We start from the raw sequence: 22725 nt of genomic DNA on the forward strand, positions 1-22725 counted from the left end.
GTTTCGCATTTCATTTTTAATTCAACACCCAAATAGTTTAATGCGAGTATTTATGTTATAAGATAAGATACAAACTTATGTAAAAACAGAAAAAGTTAATATGTTTTTTTTTTGTGATGTGTGTAGAAGAGTAATAGTGTTAACCCACTTAAAACAGTTTAAAAAATTAATTATTTGTGAGCTATATTAGCTTTGCATACTCTGTTCTTTTTTCTTTCTTTTTCTTTCATTTTAATACCTTTCAATATGCAACCTAAATATAAAATAGTAATACAATTAAATTAAATTAAAAATCACGGTAAGTTTCTAATTTTAAAACTCTTTACAGCTGCATAGAAAATGAAATTGGACTATTAAGGTGTTTTATTGTCTATCAATTAGCAGGCATTCCCAAATTCTCTTTGCATATGTTTACTATACAGATTAGCACGAGAATTTTGTTCATCTCCGATCCGTCCCTCTGCTCGAATAGCGTCTGGGTGAAACCGAAAAAGTGACCTACATTTCGTTTGGTACTGCAAGAAATCATGACATTAACCTCGACGTCACACACACAAATGGACACAAGCACACACTCGCTCGCACATTAAGAAATCCATAGATTGTTGCATACTTTCAGGCATACAATTTATGCACCAGCCCTGATCTATGTTGTGTGATGGGTGTGTATGCGTGTGTGTGTGCTAATATGAAATCAATAAATCGTAAGCATTCTTTTATTGCCACCAAGTTGCGCATCGTCGCAGACCAGAAGATGAAGACACAAAGTCAAGCCTCGTTGTTGCATCCCTCTTGTTTCCCTATTTCTATTGCAATGTTTTTATTTTCTTTATTTGATTTTGCATAAAGGATGACGACAGCGAAAGATGAAGACGCCATCGACCGGGCTGGCTAGATGGCTAGAGAACTGTATAGAGACTGTATAGAGTTGGAAACTGTTATGCTTTTGTGAGTTTATCAACGCACAGTCACTCGAGAATAATGATGTCTGCTGGCAGCACAAGTAACTAGTGAAAGGTTGTCTGAGTTGCGGCACAAACACAGACAGGGGACAAGGTAATGAATATACACAATGCCCTGTTTTCTATATTAAATTGTTGCTGCATCTTTGCTTGAAATATTTCATTTATTGCTGCACTCTACAATCAGTATTAAGCGGCTTAAGAAATCCATGCGGAAGAAATGAATTGTAAATAAATTTGAGCATCAGTTGACTGTACATCTTATGTTGGATAAAACCGGGAAATTTAAGTAAACGTTTTTTTTTACAAATAAATAGAAGTGAAATAAATTTTAGAACTTTTTTTTAGTTCAATTTTAGTTACAAATGTATTTAATTCTTTTATTTAAAATGTAAATGATAGATGTAATAAAAAACTTTATTAACCATTTTGCCTTCTTCCCATTTAAAACAATAACGTATAACTTAATGTCTATTAAAATGCTCAAGTCAAATAATTATTGCTTTAAAATTTGTCCATATTGAAACCTACGAATGAAATTCTGGTTTACTGCCAAGGGTATGCAATTATCTGTATCCGCTCAGTACGCGTCTTACCAAGTTCTACTGCCACATATTTCAGCAAATTATAGGCATTTACTTGAATTTTGGTTACCTAGCCTAAATTAATGATATTGATGGAGTGTTGAGTCAAGACACGCCCATCAACACGAACTCATTCAAATTTGTAGCTCGTATAGTTGCATTTCAATCAATACTCATAAATAGGACCAAAACTACATTTCATGGTCTTGAATAATGCAAGAGTACTTGACAGTGTGTACGTGAGAGGTGGGTTTAATTATGTTGGTGTTGCACTGAATCAAGCATGCAAATCGTTGTCATTCATCGGTCCGGGAAAGGCATAAGGACTTCCAAAAGGATTCCTGCTGCTGCAAATTATCTATTTTGTGCAAGCACTTGACAATAGACACGAGCACTGGATTTCATTAAAATTCAGGTGTGTTCCAGAAATCTCTAGAGATATTGAAGTGAAATGTTTTTGAAAGCAACCATTCAAAATGTTGGTGTTCCTGAAATGTTAGAGGTTTTATATTTTGAAATATACTTTTATTGCATTTTTATTTAATTAAAATTGTCAACATTTGCTTTTGGGTTGTTTTAGCGCTTGTATAGATTTGTAGAACACACTTGATTATTCACTTTTGAGCAGAGCTATAAGTAGCATACTTTTAGGATGATGACTTAAACTGATATTAAAGCAGAGAAGTCCATAATCTTTATCACATGTGATGGAACAAAATAAGTTATGCAGTGATGTTCCAGAAATACAAGCCATTAGATAAGAGTGGTTTTCATTTCTGGAACACCTCTGAAAAAACCACTTTATTAAAGCTATTTTGAACTTGCACCTAAAGGTTTAATTTAAAAATACTTTTTTAACTAATAAAATTAGATGAAGGGAAAGGAATTGACTCTAATTGAAAGTTCAATAAAAAAATTAAGAAAGTACTTGATTCGTTTTCTTGATTTAGGAACTTCGCATGCAATCGAATTATATATGAAGGGGATATTACGAAGGGTTTGCTCATCAGGTAAAGCGAGACTGACGATTTTAATTATCTCTTCCCGAAAGCTCTAAAATCGTAGAGATATTGAAGAATTCTAGGAAGGGTATATTTTGAAAATGAAGAAGAAATAAAAATAAGTATCTCAGAGTCTCTGTTTTGACAACTAAGATACTATATTTTATACTACGATCTATAGCTGCTATATCAGCGAACAATTTAATATCATAGACTTTATATAATAATTCAATTAAAGCCATCAATATTTTGCTATTAGATGATGGCTGAAGGATTATATTTGCTACATATGTTGAAGCATTTTTATTACAATTTATCAAAAGGAGAAATCATTAAAAATGCAAGCCGAAACCATTCGTTGGGCAAATAAACATCAAATCTAAGGGGTCAAAACATCTGCTATGCTTTTATTACATTCCTTTCAGGGCGTATTATGAAATTTTGTAAAAGTTCTCGACAAAAAAAAAATCATACTGATGATACAAATGTTGCGAAAGTTGGCCTCAGACCATAATGCAAGTTTAATTTCTACTCGACACGCAAAAAGGGCTCAATAAATTATGAAACAATATTTTTTGTTTTTAAATATATATGTAAGTTAAGTTATGTTATGTGTGTATACTTTGATATATGTTTTGGGTTGGAAAATGTAAAATTGTTCGCCTGGCGATTTGAGGCTGACGCCGAGGAGCGCAGCTGTTGACTGATGCCATCGCTGGGTCGGCTGCGACCAATGCTCGACGGGCTCGACGGGCCAGAGTACCGGCAAGATAAAGTACAATTCTGTGATAAATATAACAACAAGTACCCAAGGCACGCACAAGCCGTTGCCCATCAACCAGGCAAAACGCATCCAAATTCATTCCGGCATTTACTGGCGACAGGGATAGGTTTCGGAGTGTGTACAGAAAGGGGGATTGATATGGAGACGGGGGACATGAGAGTGTGATGTGTATATAAAGGAGCTGGGTACTGACTGTAGGTTCCGTAACGGCAGCTGTTATAATGATGCCGACGATACATCATCGCAAATGCTAAAATTTTTGGTATCGCCGAGCGTCGAGTGCCGAGTGCTTCGTCAACAGCTGTTGCCGCTGATGAATCCTTTGGGTCCGGTTCGGTCTTCCTCTCGGCTCTCGGCTCTCTAACTGCTTTGTCTGCCTGCCTAATATTTCAATATTTCGCACATAAAAGGCGTAAGTTATTTTTCATATTTCCCCCAGCTGGTTGCCATTCCCCCATTGCCATTCCCGTCTGTCGATGCATTGTAAAAGCTCCAGTTCCATCCCCCAGAAAAAACCTTGCTGCGTTTTTGGCTAATTTCCCCAAATAAATCTAAAAATTGTAAAATACTCGTACAGCACAACCGTAGACAATGCAAAGGGAACAACAAGCGTGAGGGAAACAACATAATTAACTATCATAGAATATGCAAAGCACGCGTTTCGAATTCCATTTTCCATGTTTCATGCTGTCTGGTAGTATCTGGTTCCTGGTTCCAGGTTCCTGGTTCAAAGTCCTGCTCGTGCTGTGTTCAAAAAATTGCCATTTGTTTTCTACTCCAAATGGCTCCAAAAACTTTTTGTTTAGTTCTTGTTTTCCACATTCACATATAAGACTTTTTATTATATCCTTTGGGTAGACGAATTCGTTAGATGATGTGTAAGCATATTTAGAAAGAAGAACATTTTTAAACACCTGTACGTTAATTTAGAGTATCTCCTAGTCGTGCACCTTCTACAAAACTATCATTTCTTCTTTTAATTTGTGGTGTGTGCTTTGTGTGCTCAAAATCTGTATTCCCCTTCTATTTTCGCAGAGTAGAACAAATCAACGGCAGGGGAGCTGCTAAACAAGAAAGCTGAAACCACAAACGAGAAATTCGAAAGCGGCTTAAAACGAATTGCATGTGTGGAAGGTAGAAGGTGAACGCCCCGTTTGGGAAGTAAACTTTGAAAGGAAGCGGACAACAATAACGCCCAGAGGATTATTTTGAATAGAAGAAGCATTAAATATGATAGCTACAAATGTTGCAAAACGAAAGTTTTAAAATTTTAAAATCTTGAAAGTCCAACATGAACTTTGACTTTGATAAGACTCAAAATGATTGTTTATGAAATGACCGACCTCGCTTAATAAATACCTTATCCTAATAAAATTTTAATCGAGTTTATATGTACAAATGGTTTGAGAGACAGGTTTTGAGTTATTTATAAGTAATATTTGTATTATATATTTAAAAGATACATTATCGAGAATAAAACGATGTTTCAGGAATTTAGCGACTCTTTATTATTTGACATTTGACATGTTATTTTTGACAATGTTGAAAGTTTGCATTTCTCGAGATATTAAGGGAACGAAAACAAATGAAACACTTTAAAGAATATTTTAGTTACCATTATAAGAGCAGCTTTGCCTAAGGAAACTCATTCACTTGCATATTAACACAACCATGGATATTAATGGATAGTAATTGAAATTCCTTTTGGTCTAAATTGTCTCGGAGCACACAGTTGTCATATCTAACGGTATCGCCTTGGGCAAAGTCTTCAAGCATCTTTATGAGATTTTTTGATATAACTTTCTCGTCAGGGCGATTAATCTGACGAACTGAATTTTCAAATATCAGAAAGTAATCGTCTCCGTGAACTGAGCCTGTAGCAATATTATTGTGTTATTATAATATTCATTCAGCACAAAGAGTCGTTACTTACCAAAAAATACATCATTTCGTTTTGATAGCCATTGTCCAACTCCTTTTTCTGCTGGATTATCATAGACAAAACCGTAAACAGGGCTCTTGCCATGTTGACGATGCAGATCTATTGCGAGCTGAGTATCATTCTTGAAGAGCACATCCGTAAACAGACGCTGCACATCCAAGTAGCTCTCCACACTGAAACTCCGATTACCCAGATATTTCTGCCTCAGATACTGGGAGTGATCGTCCATTTCCTCAAGTGTACACTGAAAAAAAAGACCAAGATCTAAAATCAAGAACATTCATCTTAAATATTTTGTTCTTAAAATAAGATTATTTTAAGACCAAATTACTAAAACTAAGATTATTAATCTAAAAAATCTTAAAATCTTAATATAAGAATAAAAATCTTAAGTTGTTAGGAAAGTATAAATAGGTACTATTTCGTATCAAACAAATGATGGCACCGTGGCGCTCTGGTTAGAGAGGCCGCTTCAGTTGTGAAGCAGTAGGCGGCGGTTCGAATCCCCCTCGTAACAAATTAAAATAACATTTATAAAATTACTAAAACAGAATAAAATATAAATAAATTAAAAATAAAAAAAATAAATATAAAAAATAATTTTCATTTATTTTATTTTTTGATTTTGATTTTAAGAACATTTATTCTTAAAATAAGAACTTGGTCTTATTTAAAATTTTCTTAAAATCAAGATGTGTTCTCTTAATTCAAGAATTTTATGTTCTCGACGCATTTTTTAGACCAAAAATCTTAGTTCTGAGACCAAAATCTTGATTTTAGAACATTTTTTTTATCAGTGTATTAAATAAGTCACGATAGAATAGCAAATGGGGTGCCACATCCTTCCAGCAACTGTTTAACTTTTCAATTACCTCTATTCCTGTTGACTCCTTCGCCAACAGAATAGCGGCATTATAGCCGCCATCTTCCTGTGTGTAGGATGTTAACCACGGAACTTGAGAGAATTTACCACTCCTGATAATGTCAATGGGATGTTGAGTGAGGAAAGCATCTACCGTTTCAGCAGGCTCAACTACTGGCCCAAAAGGAGTAAATGGCGCATAGTCTAGGACAAAGAAATTCTGCACAGCTCTGACTATTTCCGAAGCCTCCTTTGCTTTAAGGCAGCTCTTGAGTTCCTTTGAGCTATTTAGTAGACCACAACCCACAATGCGGCCCAATTCGAATGCACGGCGACGTGCACCCTTCTGCACAACCCAAGGATTGAGGGCATTGCCACTGATAGAAACGGCTGCCCTTGCCAACGTATTAAAGTCCGGCTTGAGCAGGTGTAAATGAACTGAGGCACCTCCAGCTGAATGACCCATGACAAGTATATTCTCCGGCTCTCCTCCAAAACGAGCTATGTTCTGCTTGATCCATTGCAACGCGAGTCGCTGATCTTTCAGTCCTATGTTTCCGGGTAAGTCCACATCATTAGTGCTCAAGAAACCCATTGGTCCTACTCGATAATTGATCTTCACAACAATTGAATTCCCGCTGGCCATTAATAGATCATGCCCGTATCCAGGTGCTCCACCAAACATAAATGCACCGCCATGTATATGTACAAGAACAGGAAAACTCTGACGACTGGAATTCTTTGGCTTATACACATTCACGATAAGACAGTCCTCGGTGCCCGCCAGTTTTTCTGGCTGATCGATGAACTGACTCCACTGTGTGCACAGCACTGGAGGATTGGTGGCATTGAAGGTATCTTTCCATATGCGGTTGTAGGGCTTAGGTGCCTCAAATCTCAAGTCACCCAGCGGCGGTTCTGCATAGGGTATCGACTCGTAGCTGTAATACTTTCCGTTATCGCGTCCACGTAGTTTTCCATTTGGCAGTTCAACAATTAGTGAATCCGCAGAAACAGTTGCTGCCCACAAGCAAATCAAAGCCGTCGGAAATAAGTTACACTTCATGATACGCATCCGGCCGATTCTAAATGTAGACTATACTCGGAGAAAATACCATCAGTCGCTTTATTATAACTTTTTGCATCCAGTATTTACTTTATGAGCTGCTGTGTAAGATCCGGTTATTTCTCATTTAAAATTTTAACCTTTTTAATAAAGTTGAACGTGCTTAAAGTAATAAACATATACATGCGACCTATATATATTTATTAGGCAGACTCCATTTTCACCCAATACTCAAATGTTATGATTTTTGATCACTTTTGCTTAATTCCTCACAACTCTCTTGTACTCGTTTGCTTTCTCTAACTCTTACCTGGTTTAGTTCACTGACATGCTGTTAAATTAAAGCAAAAATGAAATAACTGAGGCAATTATTTTATTTGACACTCGCAACTACAATTAAAACGCTTATAACCAGTTATTTAGCTTGGAGCAAATTACCTAAGGGAACTCGTTCAATTGCAAATTGACACATTTATCGCTTTTAATCGACACCAATTGGAACAGTTTTTGATCCACATTGTCTCGAAACACGCAATTGTCATAGGTCAGTGTACCAGTTTGTACAAAGTCCAGTAACATTTTTATAAAGTTCCTTGACACACGTACCTCATCGGAACGAATCGGTAGACGAATTGCAGCTTCAAATATTAAGAAGTAATCATCCCCGTGAACAGAACCTGCAAGTAGAAAATCGGATATAAAATCAGTCTATAAATGCATTCGTTCAAAAATAATTTTCGAGACTCACCTAGGAAAATATCATTGCGATTAGCTATCCATTGTCCAATTGCCATTTCTGCGGCTATCTCATAGACAAACCCGTACACAGGGCTCTTTCCATGTTGACGATGCAGATCTATCGCTAGTTGAGTTTTATTCTTGAAGAGCACATCCGTAAACATGCGCTGCACATCCAAGTAGCTCTCCATACTGAAATTCCGATTACCCAGATATTTTTGTCTGAGGTCTCGGGTATAATCGTCCATTTCCGCAATAGTCTTAAAAGAATCGCGATAAAACAAAAAGTAAGGTGCCAGATCATTCCAACGATAGTTTAACTCCTCAATCGCCTCTTTGCCATTAGACTGTTTCGATAGCAGAAGAGCGGCATTATAGCCGCCATCTTCCTTTGTGTAGGATGTCAACCAAGGAACTTGGGAGAAGTTTCCGCTTTTGATGATGTTAATGGGATGCTCAGTAAGAAACGAGTCGGGCGCATTGACAGCCTCGACCACTGGACCAAATGGAGCAAACGGAACATAGTCAAAGACCAGAAAGTAGGGAACAGCTCTGACTATACTCGAAGCATCTTTTGTCTTCAAACACTTCTTGAGTTCCTTGGAACTACTTAGCAATCCACAACCCAAAATGCGTCCCAGCTCAAAGGCGCGACGAGATGATCCTTTCTGCACAACCCATGGGTCCAGAGCGTTTCCACTGAGGGAAACAGCCACCTTTGCCAGCTGCTTAAAGTTCTCTTGAAGAAGCTGTAAATGAACTGAGGCACCTCCAGCTGAATGACCAATTACAAGTATATTCTCCGGCTCTCCACCAAAACGAGCTATGTTCTGCTTGATCCATTGTAAAGCGAGTCGCTGATCCTTAAGCCCAAAGTTTCCAGTTATCTCTGAATCGACGGTGCTCAAAAATCCAATAGGTCCCAGTCGATAGCTGATCTTCACAACAATGACTTTGCCAGTGGCCATGAGTGTCTGGTGTCCATGTTGAACCGCTCCACCGAACATGAATGCACCGCCATGTATATGTGCAATCACGGGAAAACTCTGACGACTGGAATTCTTCGGCTTATACACACTCACGGTAAGACAGTCCTCGCTGCCTGCGAGCCTATCCGGCGGATCAATGAACTGGTCCCACTGTATGCACAACACTGGAGGATTGGAAGCATTGAAGGTATCTTTCCATATGCGGTTGTAGGGCTTAGGTGCCTCAAATCGCAGGTCACCCAGCGGCGGTTCTGCATAGGGTATCGATTCGTAGCTGTAATACCCTCCGTTATCGCGTCCACGTAGTTTTCCATTTGGCAGATCAACAATCAGTGGATCAGCATACACACTTGCTGTCCAGAGGCAAAATAAACCGGTCGTAAATATAACGAAATTCATGATTTGTACGCGATCGATTCTCAATGTGTACTGTTCTATGCGAAGGCAGTGATCGTTTTTATAGCACTCAATATATTCAATTTTGAGATAGACAGACAGAGAGAGAAAAAGAGAGAATCCAAATTAATTGGCATCTTGAAGTGATTATAAAAATGTAGTCATGCGAGTTAGAGTGAGTAAGAATGAGGGCGATAATTGAGAGCACTCTATGAGTTGTCGCTACCTAGACATTGTTCCATAGGTGTCATATCTGGCATAGGCCAAAATGTTTTTGTTCAAATTTAACTGTAAAAGCAAAAAAAAAAAAAACAAAGTCAAAGATCAAGATGTCAACAAACTTAAATCTCTCTGTCATGATTTCACCTTAATAATTACTCCAAGATTGCTTTCTCTTGTTCTGCTGGCTTACGTAAATACCGATAATAGATTCAAACCTTCATACGAGCATTCAAGATTTGCCTTATCAGTTACTGATAACGTGACTAAAGAGTCGGTCTGTTACACCTGACCGATAAGATCTAACAGGCAGCCTCCCATCAAATAAATTATGGTTATGTGAATCACAGTAGGTGATTAAAAATAATTATTATTAATATGGTAATTATGGTCTTTAAAATGTTATCATTCCTTATGTAAATTGTTAATTTTATAGTTATTTATTTTTATCAAAATTTGACAAATTTAAATTTACTTGAAAAGATGTAAAGCCAAATTTATATTATTTCAAAGTTGGTCATATAGTCCAATGTCTGGTTACTTTGCAGAGGCATATATAGACACCAGATTTCAGCTTCGAAAATATATTTTGTTATAAAACAATTATTTATAAATAACGCAGACAATTTTAACTTTGGCTTAGTACAGTACAACTGGTCCTATTGGAAGGTTGTTAGACACCGTCGCCGGCAACTCGTCCACTTGCCTCAAATGGCATCCGATTCGCTGAATGATAACCAATTGATATTGATTTTGCCCAACATTATCACGAAACTTGCAATTGTCATAAGCTAAGGTTCCGGTTTCAGCAAATTGCTCCAACATCTTAATTAATTTCCATGAAATGACCTTCTCGTCAGCGCGCAGATGGCCTCGAATTGGACTGCTCATTATCATGAAGTAGTCGTCGCCATGTCCCGTGCCTGTAATTGAATAGATTAATATTATTCATATAGAGCATATGCGTTGCATACCCAGAAAAATATCCTGGCGGCCAGACAAAGTTTGTGTAAACGACCTATCAGCTGGATTATCGTAGACATACGAATACAAAGGACTCTTTCCGTACCTGCGATGAAGATCTAATGACTTTTCCGTTGCATTCTTCAACATCACATCCGTGACCATGCGCTGAAATTCAAAGTAGGTGTCCATGCTAAAGCTTTTATTACCAAGATAGTGATGTCGAAGTTCTCTCGAGTGGTTGTCCAGCTCTTCTACAGTCTTTGTTTGGTAGCGGTAGGAAAAGAAATGTGGTGCTAGCTCAAACCATCGATTATTTAGCTCATTGATTGCTTCCTTGCCATTGGATTGTCTCTTTAGCACAAGAGCCGCGTTGTAAATGCCATCCTCTGGAGTGTAGGTGACCAGCCAGGGAATTTGAGCAAACTTTCCGCTCTTAATAATGTCTGTCGGATGCTGGGTCATGAATGGATCAGCCGAGTCCTTCGGCTCGACTACAGGACCAAATGCCACAAATGGCATATAGTCGAATACCAAAAACTTGCTAGCAGCAGCGGCTATAGCCATAGCATCCTTTGATTTCAGGCACTTCTTGAGCTCGCTGGAGTTGTTTAATAGACCACAGCCGACAATGCGACCCAATTCAAAAGCATGTCGACGTCCATTGCCCTGCACCACCCAGGGATCCAGGGCATTTGCACTAAGGGAAACGGCTACCTTTACCAACTTCTCAAGATCCTTATTCATGAGTTGCAAATGGACTGATGCAGCTCCTGAGGAGAATCCAAGAAAAAGTATATTATCAGACTCTCCTCCAAAGTAGCCTATATTCTTTTTAATCCAGCGCAATGCCATTCTCTGATCCTTCAGACCCATATTCCCTGGCAACTCGGCATCTCCAGTGCTTAAAAATCCCAGAGGTCCTACTCTGTGGTTGATCTTCACCAAAATGACATTTCCGCTGCTCATTAGGGGCTGAGGCTCATCTTCCATTGTACCACCGAACGAGAAGGCACCGCCAAATATGTTTGCAATGACCGGAAAAGTATGGCGTGACTCATTCTTCGGCTTATAGACATTGACAGTCAAACAGTCCTCGTTGCCCGTCAGTTTATCAGGTTGCGCAATGAACTGACTCCACTGCGCGCAATTCTCTGACGGCTTTGTGGCATCGAGGATTCCATCCCATTTACGGTTGAATGGTTGCGGTGGTTCAAGCCGCAGCTCTCCCAGTGGTGGCTCCGCGTACGGAATGGACTCGTAGGAATAATACGCTCCCTGATCGCGTCCCCGTAGTCTGCCATTTGCTGTCTCTACCACCAATTGTGCGAAGGTACCTGTTACCAATAGGCTAACCAATAGGGAAAAAACCAATATGGAATTCATGACTTCAACTCAACCGATTCTCAAAATATACTATTCTAAGCGGCGACAATCATCAGTCTTTTTATTGACATAGTTGTGAGCTTTCAAAAGTTGTTTAAGAGAGTCTAAAAAGAATGGGATTAGTTCCATCGATCAAATAGATCTAAAAGGCGTTGCACATAAATTTTTAATATGACATTGGTCTAATTAGGGGCAAGACATCTGACAGCTATTAAGAATCAGAAAATAAACTCATTCTGCTAATACTGGAAATTTAGTATACCTTTGATCAGACCATATACGACGGGATCTTTAATGGATCTATAGACTTCAGAAAAAAGTAATTAATGCAAGAAATAATAAAACTCTTTGGTATTGAGCTGGTTTAAGTCGCAAGGCGACCTATTTTGCGATATCTAAGTTGTTAAGCTACACAAAGTCTACTAATTGGAATCTTAGGCAATCATATGTCAAGAATATACAAAATGTTCGACTTAAAATGCTGTCGTATGTATCCGACCCTTTTTTTATAACAACTTAGTTAATTAATATCAAAAATCAACTTCCGATGCAATTAAAAACAACTTTATTTTCATATATTATTAGATACAGCTTTTTATTATTAAAGTTGAGTACAATAATGTATTCTTTTCTCGATTAACCCTTATAGATATTAATCCAATTCCAAATTGTCGCAAATATTGTCATGAATGTGAAGAAACTTCAATTTTGACTCCTTAGTATTGTTTCGAAGCTCGCACTTGCCAAAGTGAGCTCGTTTCTCTTTTGCAAAATCTTCCAGCATATTTAAGAAGTTTTCTGAAATAACACCTTGGGCATCTGTGAATATTTGCGATAAGTCATCATCGTGTACTGCACCTATAAATGGATTAATTAATGATTAGTTGCACATAATATAAATACGATAAATATTTATCCTGATTCTTACCCAATTGTATATCGTCCCGCTGAGACAACCATTTTCCAAGATTACTAGTGCCAAACCTAGCTGCATTATCATACACATAGGCAAACACGGGTGCATTTCCATACTGCCGATGTAATTTTATAGACAACTCAGATCCATTTTTGTACAATATATCAGTAAACATGCGCTGCATCTGGAAGTAGCTTTCGGTACTAAAGCTCTCATCCTGCATATAGAATTGTCTAAGGTCTCGTGAGTAATCATCCAATTGCTCGAGGTCATTTATCGAGTCACGGTAATAAAATAAAATGGGCGCTAGATCATACCAACGATGATTAAGTTGATCAAGTAGCTCACGTCCATCGTTTTGTCTTCGCAGGAACGGAGCGGCGTTAAAGCCACCATCCTGGGCAGCATAGGAGACAATCCAAGGAACTGGTGAAGCATGTCCATTTTTGATGAGGTCGATTGGATCCTGGGTGAGGAAAGGACTTGGAGAATCGGTGGACTCCACCACAGGCCCAAACACAGAAATGGATATGTTATCTAGAATTTGCAATTGTTGGGCAGCTCTAACTATTTCCGCTCCACTCTTTGTGGACAAACACGAAACAAGAGTCGCAGAGTCATCAAGTAGACCACAACCCATAATGCGGCCCAATTCAAAAGCGCGCTGGCGTGCACCTCTTTGCATAACCCAAAGATTGAGAGCGTTTCCACTTACAGAAATAGCAGTCCTTGCAATCTTGTTAAAGTCCGATTTCAAAAGATGTAAATGAACCGAAGCACCTCCAGCGTCGTGACCTAGAACAAGAATTTTGCGCGGATTTCCTCCAAATTTCGCTATGTTTGCCTTGATCCATTCCAATGCAAGGCGTTGATCTTTGAGTCCAAGGTTTCCTGGAATAACTGAATCGCCGGTGGACAGAAAACCCAATGGTCCAACTCGATAGATAATCTTCACAAAAACAACATTCCCTCTGTTCATAAGTCTTTCAACTAAATGATTGTCTGCACCTCCGAACATGAAGAATCCGCCATGAATGTCTACCACAACAGGAAGTTTGCGGTGATAGTTACGCAAAGGTCTGTATATGCTAAGGGTCAGGCAGTCCTCGGTCCCCGTCACTTTATCCTCTCCTTCGATGAACGGGTTCCACTGTAAGCACGCCTTTGGTGGCTGAGTTGCATTGAAGGGTTCGCTCCATTGAAGACTGTATGGAATGGGTATCTGAAATTTATTCCAGTTCGTCCCCGCATAGGGTATAGATTCAAAGGACATATAGTGCCCTTTATAGAGTCCTCGAACATAACCATTTGGCAGCCTTACTAAAGGTTGACTCGGATTTTCAAGTAACGCATCTGCCGACCATAAACACACCAAAATTATTAGAATTTTGAAAGAAAACATGACTTGCACCCAACTGGTTGTCAATCTATACTAATCTTAGGGCCGACATCTTCAGTCATTTTATTAACAAAATTGCATACTTTGAGTCTGTGAGTCTGAAAAGAATCGCATTCGTTTCATCATTCTGGGGCTTAAAATGCAAAATAGTCGAAGCTTTAGCTCAAATGCAAATATTTTCTTGTTTTTGGGGTCAGTTTTTGATGAGATATAGTACAAGAGATCAAAAGAAAAGCTTGTAAAGCCCCTCTTAATTTAAAGTGGAAGATTCTGAGTGTAAATTTTATTTAAGCAATAGCTATTTGATGACAAAATATTCATTAGTTCGATTTGTGAGGAACAACTAACCTCAGAGGAGGAGAACAATGAAGAAGACTATTAGGTTGATGAGGATAACTGAAGAGCACATGCTAGTGGATGGACTATGCGAGTATATATAAATGAATTAGTTCACATTAAGTATACGCCGGAGTGTGCTCTAAGGCTAAGCAAGCATGATTTAAGAAATATGCTGGGACTTGTGACTGCTGCTCATTTGCTGCCTTTTGTGGGTCAGTTCAGGGCGTGTCTGTGTGTGTCTGTGGAGTATGTGTACAAAGCCTTGGGAGATTAGGGCTCTGCTACTGCAAATGTCGTTCGGTGTGTGGAGCATAGAATATTAATTCCTTAAGTAATTCACAACATTTGTAACTAATGTTTGTTAATGAGCTCTGCCCCAAATCCCTCTCTCTCTCTTTTCCACGTCCAATCGCAATTCCCCTCTCTCTCTTACGCACACATACACAGCAGTCGTTAGTCTGTAAGCGTATTTGAGTTATTACTGCCGAACATTGCCTGAGGTCAAGGCTCAAGCCTCAAGCCGTATTACTTCTGCGTCTGGCTCGCTAAATGCAAGAATTAGTAAGTGCAAAAGTGAGAAAGTCCAACTGGGTGCCACCACTGCTCCTCCTGCCCCTCTTCTCACAGTAACAGAAGCCGGTTGCAGGATGCCGAGTGTCAGGTGTTGGGTGTCGGGTGTTTTGCGACAGAAGTCGAGGGCGTTGAGCACGCACTAAATGAAATAATTATGTAAAGCCAACTTGCACATTTTTGGCCAATGCCGTGGTTTTTGGATTCATTAACTTTGTGATGTTGACGGTGAACACCGTGTATTAATTATGTATTTAACTAAAGCATCATTAAGTGGATATCAAAGTAATTTACCTATTGAAGTACGTAAATCATCATTTACACAAGAGTGACACAACTCAAAATGTTAACATATTCTTTCAGTCAAATCTTTTAAAAATCTGTTTATAGTCCTATGAAATTTATGTTTGATTAAGATACATTTCAAATCAGTACAACGATTTCTATATAAATTTTTTGCCATCAAATTAGAGTTTTATTTTTGAGACATGATTTGTTGCTCACATGTATTCGAGTACTCAACTCAAATGAATTATTAATGTAAAAAACGAGTTTCGATTTAAAGCAAATCTTTACAAAAGTCACATTATATAATTAACTCTATTTAATATTTTTACACCAGATGTTTGCATGGCTAATTGAAGCCATAAACTAATTTAAATGCGTCTTCATTAAGTTTTATAGCTGAATGCAAATTTGTATTTATTTATTCAAATAATTTCAAGAGCTCAGAGAAAAGCTTTGCATGGCATAATGTTATGACACACAATCCTATCTTCAATCTTCTTCGATCTGTGGTTATGGATTTTTTCTATTTAGATGTAGATACATCTGCACATTCTTAAGTATTGCCAACAGAATGCGAAAAACTGACAGCTCAACAATTTGGCAGGCAGCTAAAGTAGTTTATATGACGCTGAGGACAGCTTATAAAATGCAACTCTGACACAAATGTGACGCTAATCAGTAGTCTCCTTTCCCACTATACCATTATTACACATTCCCCTTCTCCGCTGTACTAAACCGTCGAAGTAGAGTTTGTCACAGCGCCATAAAATATGCAACAAACATACAGAAATGTTACTAACAAGCACGACTTCGATGGGTGACAAGGGGAGCAAACTGCAAAGTGGCTGCATGGGTCGGTAATGGTGTGGGGAGGGGGTGGGGGGGGTGTGCATGTGCATGTAAAATAATTTGAAAACACGGCATTTGCGTAATGAAGCATGGAGTAAGCGCGAGGGAGAGGGGCGAAGCTGCTGCTGAGAGCAAGTGAAAAGCGCTCATAAATGCCAGAAGTTATGCAGGTCCTTAACTTTTATGAGCAGCATCAAGGAGTGGGCAGGGACAGAGGGGAAGTCAGGGAGTGCGGGAGTGCGGGAGTGCGGCTGGCAACAGCAGATAGACTGCAGGTGCAAGCGGCGTATCACACATGTTTGTCATATGAATGGAGTGCAGTGTGCAGTGTCTGTGTGTTTCTGTCTCCGAGTGTCTCAGTGGGCGAGCTTGAGCTGACACAAATGTGCGAATTCTCTCACCAAGTTTGCAACACAAAAAAGCCAGATGAGGAGCGGTCCTGGGGATGAAACGTCTGGGCCAAAACTGACATTCGTATTCAGTGCGTAATCTTCACCTTTCTCACAATTTTGCCATGCACTTTTATTGCATGCTTACAGGCGCTCGAGCACTTGCCGCTTGTATCGACGAAACTTGCGCTTTTGAATTTGCCACTTTATGCCACGTAGCAGAGACGGAATCCGCATCCAGGCAAGTCTTTTGTAACCACTGTCAATGCACTGTGGAGCAAAGTGCTATTTTTTTGACTATTTCTTATGACAGTTTTGCATCAGTTTTATAGCCTATTTCCACGACCGCACATTTGGCTCATTCGACGCCGTTCGACGCCAATGTGAGCAAATGTGGCAAATGTGAGTGGTCGTGGAAATAGCCTATTAATTATATTGAGAGTATATTTCGGACCATGTCAATTTATCATCTTATGTTCATCTAAGACATTGCTTGCAATTATATATAATTTGAAATATTTTTCAATATTTATGTTTCGATTTGTGCCATTGTGGAGTACATTTGCAGCCCGCTAAGTAGTTGTAAGCTGCATAATGTATTTACGTAAGCACCGGAAATTGGGTGCTGCAAGCAGGTGGTAGCAGCTCGTCAGGTTGCAGGTTGCTGTGCTAAACGCGAATAGACAAGTGTGATCCCTTGAGAGTGTGGATGTGGATACAGGGGTACTGAGGTGCAGGGTGCGGGCTCCTTTTGGTTTATGTGCGCATATTTGATGGCATTGTGCATTTCTGTATGGAATTACAGCTCTTAACCAGCGCAGATCTGCTTGAGTCTTCATTAATATGCTATGCTCACTGTTCAGAAGCCCTAAGAAGCTAAAGCTTTGCCCCCCCCCCAGGGTTGAAGCTACTTGGCGAATTACGAGCCATAGAACAAGTGACGATAAAAATTGCAACCCCTTCCAACGGTAAATGCAGCATTCAGTAAATTTAGAGGCACTTGAGCAATATGTGTCAATTAGCAGCTGGATCATTTAATTATCATAAGTATTAAGCAATTTAGGATTTCTTTAGTCTTCATATCTGTCAGATATATCAAGAATAAATGTCAATTGAAATAGATTAGAGGTTTCCAGTTTCCATTTCAGAAACCAGTCATAACCAGTCATAACCCACCTACGAATTTAATCAAAACCATCCATATATAGTACTTGTTTATTTACAGTGATACATATATGTATTCATGTGTGTGTACCTGTAAGTGTTCCCACACATAGTTGCATACGAGTGCCTATGCTAATATTTAGTAATTGCAGAAAATATAGAGTTAAATAATAGCAGGTGGGACTAGAAAGAATGACGGACACAGAAAAAAGAAACAGTTCCTACCTTCTCTCCTACTTTTTATGGTGTACTCTTGGCTCAGTCCTCCTCATTTTGGTAACCTTGTAAATTTTTGCGGTTCTATGCAAATTAACTTAAATGTCAACGTTGGAAAATTTTCGTTGACAAACGCAGAATTCAGAGCCAACAAAATATCAAAAATTGGGGGAATCCAAAAGCTAGCAACAAAATTGGTAAAAAAAAAGATAGAGAGATAGAGAGAGAGAGGGAAAGAGATGGAGTGAATAAGAGATAAATGAGACCTACACACAAAAAAAAAGGCAAACTGCAAACGTCAACCAATTTTTTTTAAAGTCTACATTGACTGAAACTCGGTGACAATGATGTTAACTAGAGTGTGAAAACTATGATTGGCTGTCGAGAGATACATGTGCGGAGAGTGATGAGAGGTTGTCGTCGTTGTCGTTGTCGCTGTCCTTGTCATCAGGGCGGAAATCGGAAGAGGGGTTAGGGAAGAGAGGAGGACGCACTCATAAGCCATTGCCTACAAAGTGCTCTATGATTTATACCACATTTGCCCGCATATCACTCTAACATTGCACATATACAGCATTGTTGCACTTGCTATTTCCATGTGTCGCCTGGTAAAATGTCGGTAACTTGCAGTAACCCTCATTGCCAGTGAAAAGCTCTTGAAAATGAAGCACAACTCATTTTTAAATACAGTCTGGGAGCTGAACCATAAACATCCCTTTGTTGGGCAGAAGTCTACCTAAATTGAACAGTTGTGAGCTTTAAAGCCACTTTTATCGCTTAGACCCTTAGATTAGACCTTAGATTTACCTGGTAAAAAGATATTTACTTACACTTACTTTTTTATTTAGATATTTTCTTTTTACTCCTATTCACCAGCTGATAACGCAACATTTCGAACACATCTTTATTGAAAATTTAGCGACTGATTAGATCTTTTTATTACTACTATATTTTCTTATCTTTTTAGATTTTACTTTGACATCTTCAATCGTTCGTATTCTGTGCATAGATTCTAAATGATAGATCATTAATCAGATATTTAGCTTATTTCGATTTTTTAAATGCTGCTTTATTACAGTCAAATGCTGTTTTGGTATAGATAAATTATTTAATAGTTCTAGAAAGTGGCGTATATAGAGTAGAAAGGAATTTTTTCTGTTACATCAAATCGCATTAGTCCGGGTAAATAGCGGGGTTTGGTCTCTTCATGGAATTCGAATTCTTCGCTGACCTAAGCACTTAGTTGCGACCAGCCAAGCAGTTGGTCACCAAACGGTTGCTACGACAGATCTTCAGCTCGCGGTCGAACCATTGACCGTTGGGGCAAATCTGGTGTCTGGCGCGGTTGTTGCGACAAACGTAGAAACGGCGACAGTGTCTGTCGTTTGTGAAGTATGTGCCATCCTCGATACCCTGGCAATCGCGTAGGGAGGCCAATGCCACTGCTGACTTCATCTTGATGGCCACGGGTGCTAAGGTTGTTGCACAGATGGTTGTGGTACAGGGTGGCTTAGTTGTGGTACAGGGTGCCTTTGTTGTGGTGCAAGGTTCCTTGGTTGTGGTACAGGGTGCCTTTGTTGTAGTGCAAGGTTCTTTGGTTGTGGTACAGGGTGCCTTTGTTGTAGTGCAAGGATTCGTTTTTGATGTAGTTGTTTTCGTTGTGGTCGTCTTTGTTGTCGTTGTTTTTGTCGTTGTTGTTTTTGTTGTTGTTGTTTTTGTCGTTGTTGTTTTTGTCGTTGTTGTTTTTGTCGTTGTTGTTTTTGTCGTTGTTGTTTTTGTTGTCGTGGTCTTTGTTGTAGTGGTTTTGGTGGTTTTGGTAGGCTCTGTAGTGCAGGGTGTTGTTGTTGTCGAGCAGGGTGTCGTTTTTAAAGCTTTTGTTGTTGTGGTTTTCGTTGTTGTGGTTTTTGTTGTTGTGGTTTTCGTTGTTGTGGTTTTCGTTGTTGTGGTCTTTGTTGTTGTGGTTTTCGTTGTTGTAGTTTTCGTTGTTGTGGTTTTTGTTGTTGTTGTTTTGGTTGTTTCGGAAGGCGCTGTAGTGCAGGGTGTCGTTGTTGTGGTTTTCGTTGTTGTGGTTTTTGTTGTTGTAGTTTTCGTTGTTGTGGTTTTTGTTGTTGTTGTTTTTGTTGTCGTGGTCTTTGTTGTTGTGGTCTTTGTTGTTGTTGTTTTTGTGGTCGTTGTTTTTGTTGTTGTGGTCTTTGTTGTTGTTGTTTTTGTGGTCGTTGTTTTTGGTGTTGTTGTGGTTTTCGTTGTTGTTGTTTTCGTTGTTGTGGTTTTTGTTGTTGTTGTTTTGGTTGTTTCGGAAGGCGCTGTAGTGCAGGGTGTTGTTGTTGTGGTTTTTGTTGTTGTGGTTTTAGTTGTTGTAGTTTTTGTTGTTGTTGTTTTTGTTGTCGTGGTCTTTGTGGTCGTTGTTTTTGGTGTCGTTGTTGTTTTTGTTGTCGTGGTCTTTGTTGTCGTGGTCTTTGTTGTTGTGGTCTTTGTTGTTGTGGTCTTTGTTGTTGTGGTCTTTGTTGTTGTAGTTTTTGTGGTCGTTGTTTTAGGTGTTGTGGTTGTCGTTGTAGTTGTCGTTGTAGTTGTCGTTGTTGTTGTAGTTGTCGTAGTTGTTGTTGTAGTTGTTGTGCATGGTGTGGATTCAGTTGTTGTCTGGCAAGGAGTTGTTTCTGGAACTGGCTTTGGAGGAGGAGTTGTTGCCAGTGGCTTATTACACGGCGGCTTTGGAGTGGTTACGCATGGAGCCTTTCCGTGGGGTCCCTCATGATTATGGATGGATACAATGGCGCCACTACGATCGCCATTGTGGCACTCAACTAAGCTGGGCAAATTACAGATCTGTGTCCTGGGATCAAAGAACAGGCCATGTCCGCACTCTCTTCTCAGCGCACGTCCGCGTAGGCAAACATAGTAGCTGGAGCAGCTGATGGGATCCGCAAAAGAAAGACCATTGATGTGGTCCGAGCAATCGGGCTGATGGGCCTGACTGGTTGCAGCCAGTGAGGACAGCGCAATTACGAATGTGAGCAGCAGCAAGTTATCTTTAAATGGCAAAAGGCAACAGGTGTCATTAGAATTGGCCAACACATTTGGCTTGGTCACAAAACTTACAAACTCTCATGGTTATAAATAGTCCTTTACTTAGTTTTCACCGTTTGGAGTATGTATTAACTTCTCTACTGTACAATTAACTGCAAAAGTTGCAGCGCTTTTATAGTCCATTGCTCTGTTCTTATCATGAGCCACAATTACACAAGAACTGTTCAGCCACTTGAGTTCAACACGTTACATACACGCATGTGTCGGAAGCAACATGTTAGATCCGAGAAAGTCATTAGCAAATTGTTCCAACAGTCCAGCCGAGTCTGACTTAAAAACTTAATATTCTAATAATAAAAACAGACGATTGTGTAATATTGCATATTGCATGTCAAGAGATATAAAACGTAGAGTTGGATAAGGGATTTTTAGACGAGCAGTGTGACCAGCTAATTCCAATGTCAGAAATGAGTTTAACCAGATATAGCAGTAATGTTTTAGGTAAGCTACGGAAATAATATACATTCAACGATTCCATTCATAAAATTCTATATAATTTTTCATTTCTAACTCTGACATAAATGTCCAAATTTTTTGCCAAACTATTTGGTATGACTTGTTGCAAACAAAACACTCAAAATCCGAAATATTAGTAGCACAAATAGTTTGTAGCATAAAAAATGGTTATACCAAAAACCGCATTTGATATCCACACAAATGTGTTGTAAGTTAAGCATCAGTTGTGAGAACCACTCCTTCAACACTTGTGGTCGACAAATGAATGAATATTTAACAAACTTGTGCACAATTCATGAGCACTGTTTGAATATTTTAGTTGACACGACGAGTCCACACACAGTCCAATGCTAAAGTGTGCTGGAATAAATTTTCTGAAAATTGTGTTACGTAGATTTTTAGGGTTGTCCATTTTCTATATATTTATATCAGACACAATTATACTTTAATTTTTGTTAAATATGCTAATATCACAGTTTCGATATCTATCCCAATGTACTTACTTAAGAAAGTACCCCTGATATTGACTCCTTACCATCTAAAAAAATAATTTAAGCTAATTATTTTATTGAATAAAATTTATTTTCTTTATTATTATCACTTTTGATAATATCTTAGGACTTATTGCAAATATTATTTGATTTGATTTAGTTTAGTTTATGGTTTATTTATGTATTTTATTTGTGAAACACAAATTAAAAACTTAACCTATCTCGTACTACAATTGGTAAGAGTTGCGCTTAAAATATCAGAAAGTCTTTATTACGAACTAAGAATAAGTTGTGGTTTTAATTTATGGATACTTTTGTGTATTTGATTTTGTATTGTTAAGGAACGCAGCTGCCTAGATATTCAATACACATATTTACACATTTTTCTTGAAGTATAAATTATACATCCATTAATATATAATTCCATTTGTTTATTGTTTACACATATGCAAAGTTCTACTTTATATATTTATATGCTAGGGGTTATGAAAAAACGCACAAGTTTATCAATATTTACAATTTATGCTCAATTCAAGAGAAGAGTCTGTTAGTTCACACTTGTCAGATTCGAGTATCTCTGGAAATATTGAGTACTTTTAATATTCAAATGTTTTACAGATACTTTTATCATATAACTTGTTACGCACAATCTAAACTCTTTAGTTATACAGT

The 22725-nt window shown here is 38.5% G+C and overlaps 5 protein-coding genes across 6 annotated transcripts; all 5 read right to left on the bottom strand.

Annotated features, from left to right (window-relative positions):
- Positions 1-4929: 4929 nt before the first annotated feature.
- LOC117791744 (esterase-5B-like) lies at positions 4930-7210 on the bottom strand. Of its 2 annotated transcripts, none has more exons than XM_034631614.1 (3): positions 6146-7210; positions 5265-5517; positions 4930-5205 (listed from the first exon to the last, which is right to left on the bottom strand). In XM_034631614.1, the coding sequence occupies exons 1-3, from the start codon at positions 7208-7210 to the stop codon at positions 4967-4969; spliced, it is 1557 nt and encodes a 518-aa protein (XP_034487505.1). In that variant the 3' UTR covers positions 4930-4966. The 2 variants fall into 2 exon arrangements, with proteins under 2 accessions (XP_034487505.1, XP_034487506.1); XM_034631615.1 differs by having other exon boundaries at positions 5265-5524; positions 6084-7210.
- A 347-nt stretch (positions 7211-7557) lies between these two features.
- LOC117791742 (esterase-5B-like) lies at positions 7558-9353 on the bottom strand. The gene is made up of 2 exons (XM_034631612.1): positions 7950-9353; positions 7558-7878 (listed from the first exon to the last, which is right to left on the bottom strand). The coding sequence occupies exons 1-2, from the start codon at positions 9325-9327 to the stop codon at positions 7640-7642; spliced, it is 1617 nt and encodes a 538-aa protein (XP_034487503.1). The 5' UTR covers positions 9328-9353; the 3' UTR covers positions 7558-7639.
- Positions 9354-10163: 810 nt separating this feature from the next.
- On the bottom strand, positions 10164-11931 carry LOC117791747 (esterase-5B-like). Its single transcript, XM_034631621.1, has 2 exons — positions 10518-11931; positions 10164-10466 (listed from the first exon to the last, which is right to left on the bottom strand). Exons 1-2 carry the CDS (start codon positions 11890-11892, stop codon positions 10183-10185), a joined length of 1659 nt encoding a protein of 552 aa, XP_034487512.1. The 5' UTR covers positions 11893-11931; the 3' UTR covers positions 10164-10182.
- Positions 11932-12460: 529 nt separating this feature from the next.
- LOC117791743 (esterase-5B-like) lies at positions 12461-14226 on the bottom strand. Its single transcript, XM_034631613.1, has 2 exons — positions 12821-14226; positions 12461-12750 (listed from the first exon to the last, which is right to left on the bottom strand). The coding sequence occupies exons 1-2, from the start codon at positions 14208-14210 to the stop codon at positions 12545-12547; spliced, it is 1596 nt and encodes a 531-aa protein (XP_034487504.1). The 5' UTR covers positions 14211-14226; the 3' UTR covers positions 12461-12544.
- A 4846-nt stretch (positions 14227-19072) lies between these two features.
- Positions 19073-21219, bottom strand: LOC117791745 (salivary glue protein Sgs-3-like). Its single transcript, XM_034631616.1, has 3 exons — positions 21119-21219; positions 20444-21048; positions 19073-19906 (listed from the first exon to the last, which is right to left on the bottom strand). Exons 1-3 carry the CDS (start codon positions 21126-21128, stop codon positions 19262-19264), a joined length of 1260 nt encoding a protein of 419 aa, XP_034487507.1. The 5' UTR covers positions 21129-21219; the 3' UTR covers positions 19073-19261.
- Between the last annotated feature and the right edge of the window lie 1506 nt (positions 21220-22725).

Source organism: Drosophila innubila (genome assembly GCF_004354385.1).
Source record: "Drosophila innubila isolate TH190305 chromosome 3R unlocalized genomic scaffold, UK_Dinn_1.0 2_E_3R, whole genome shotgun sequence".
Classification (NCBI taxonomy): domain Eukaryota; kingdom Metazoa; phylum Arthropoda; class Insecta; order Diptera; family Drosophilidae; genus Drosophila; species Drosophila innubila.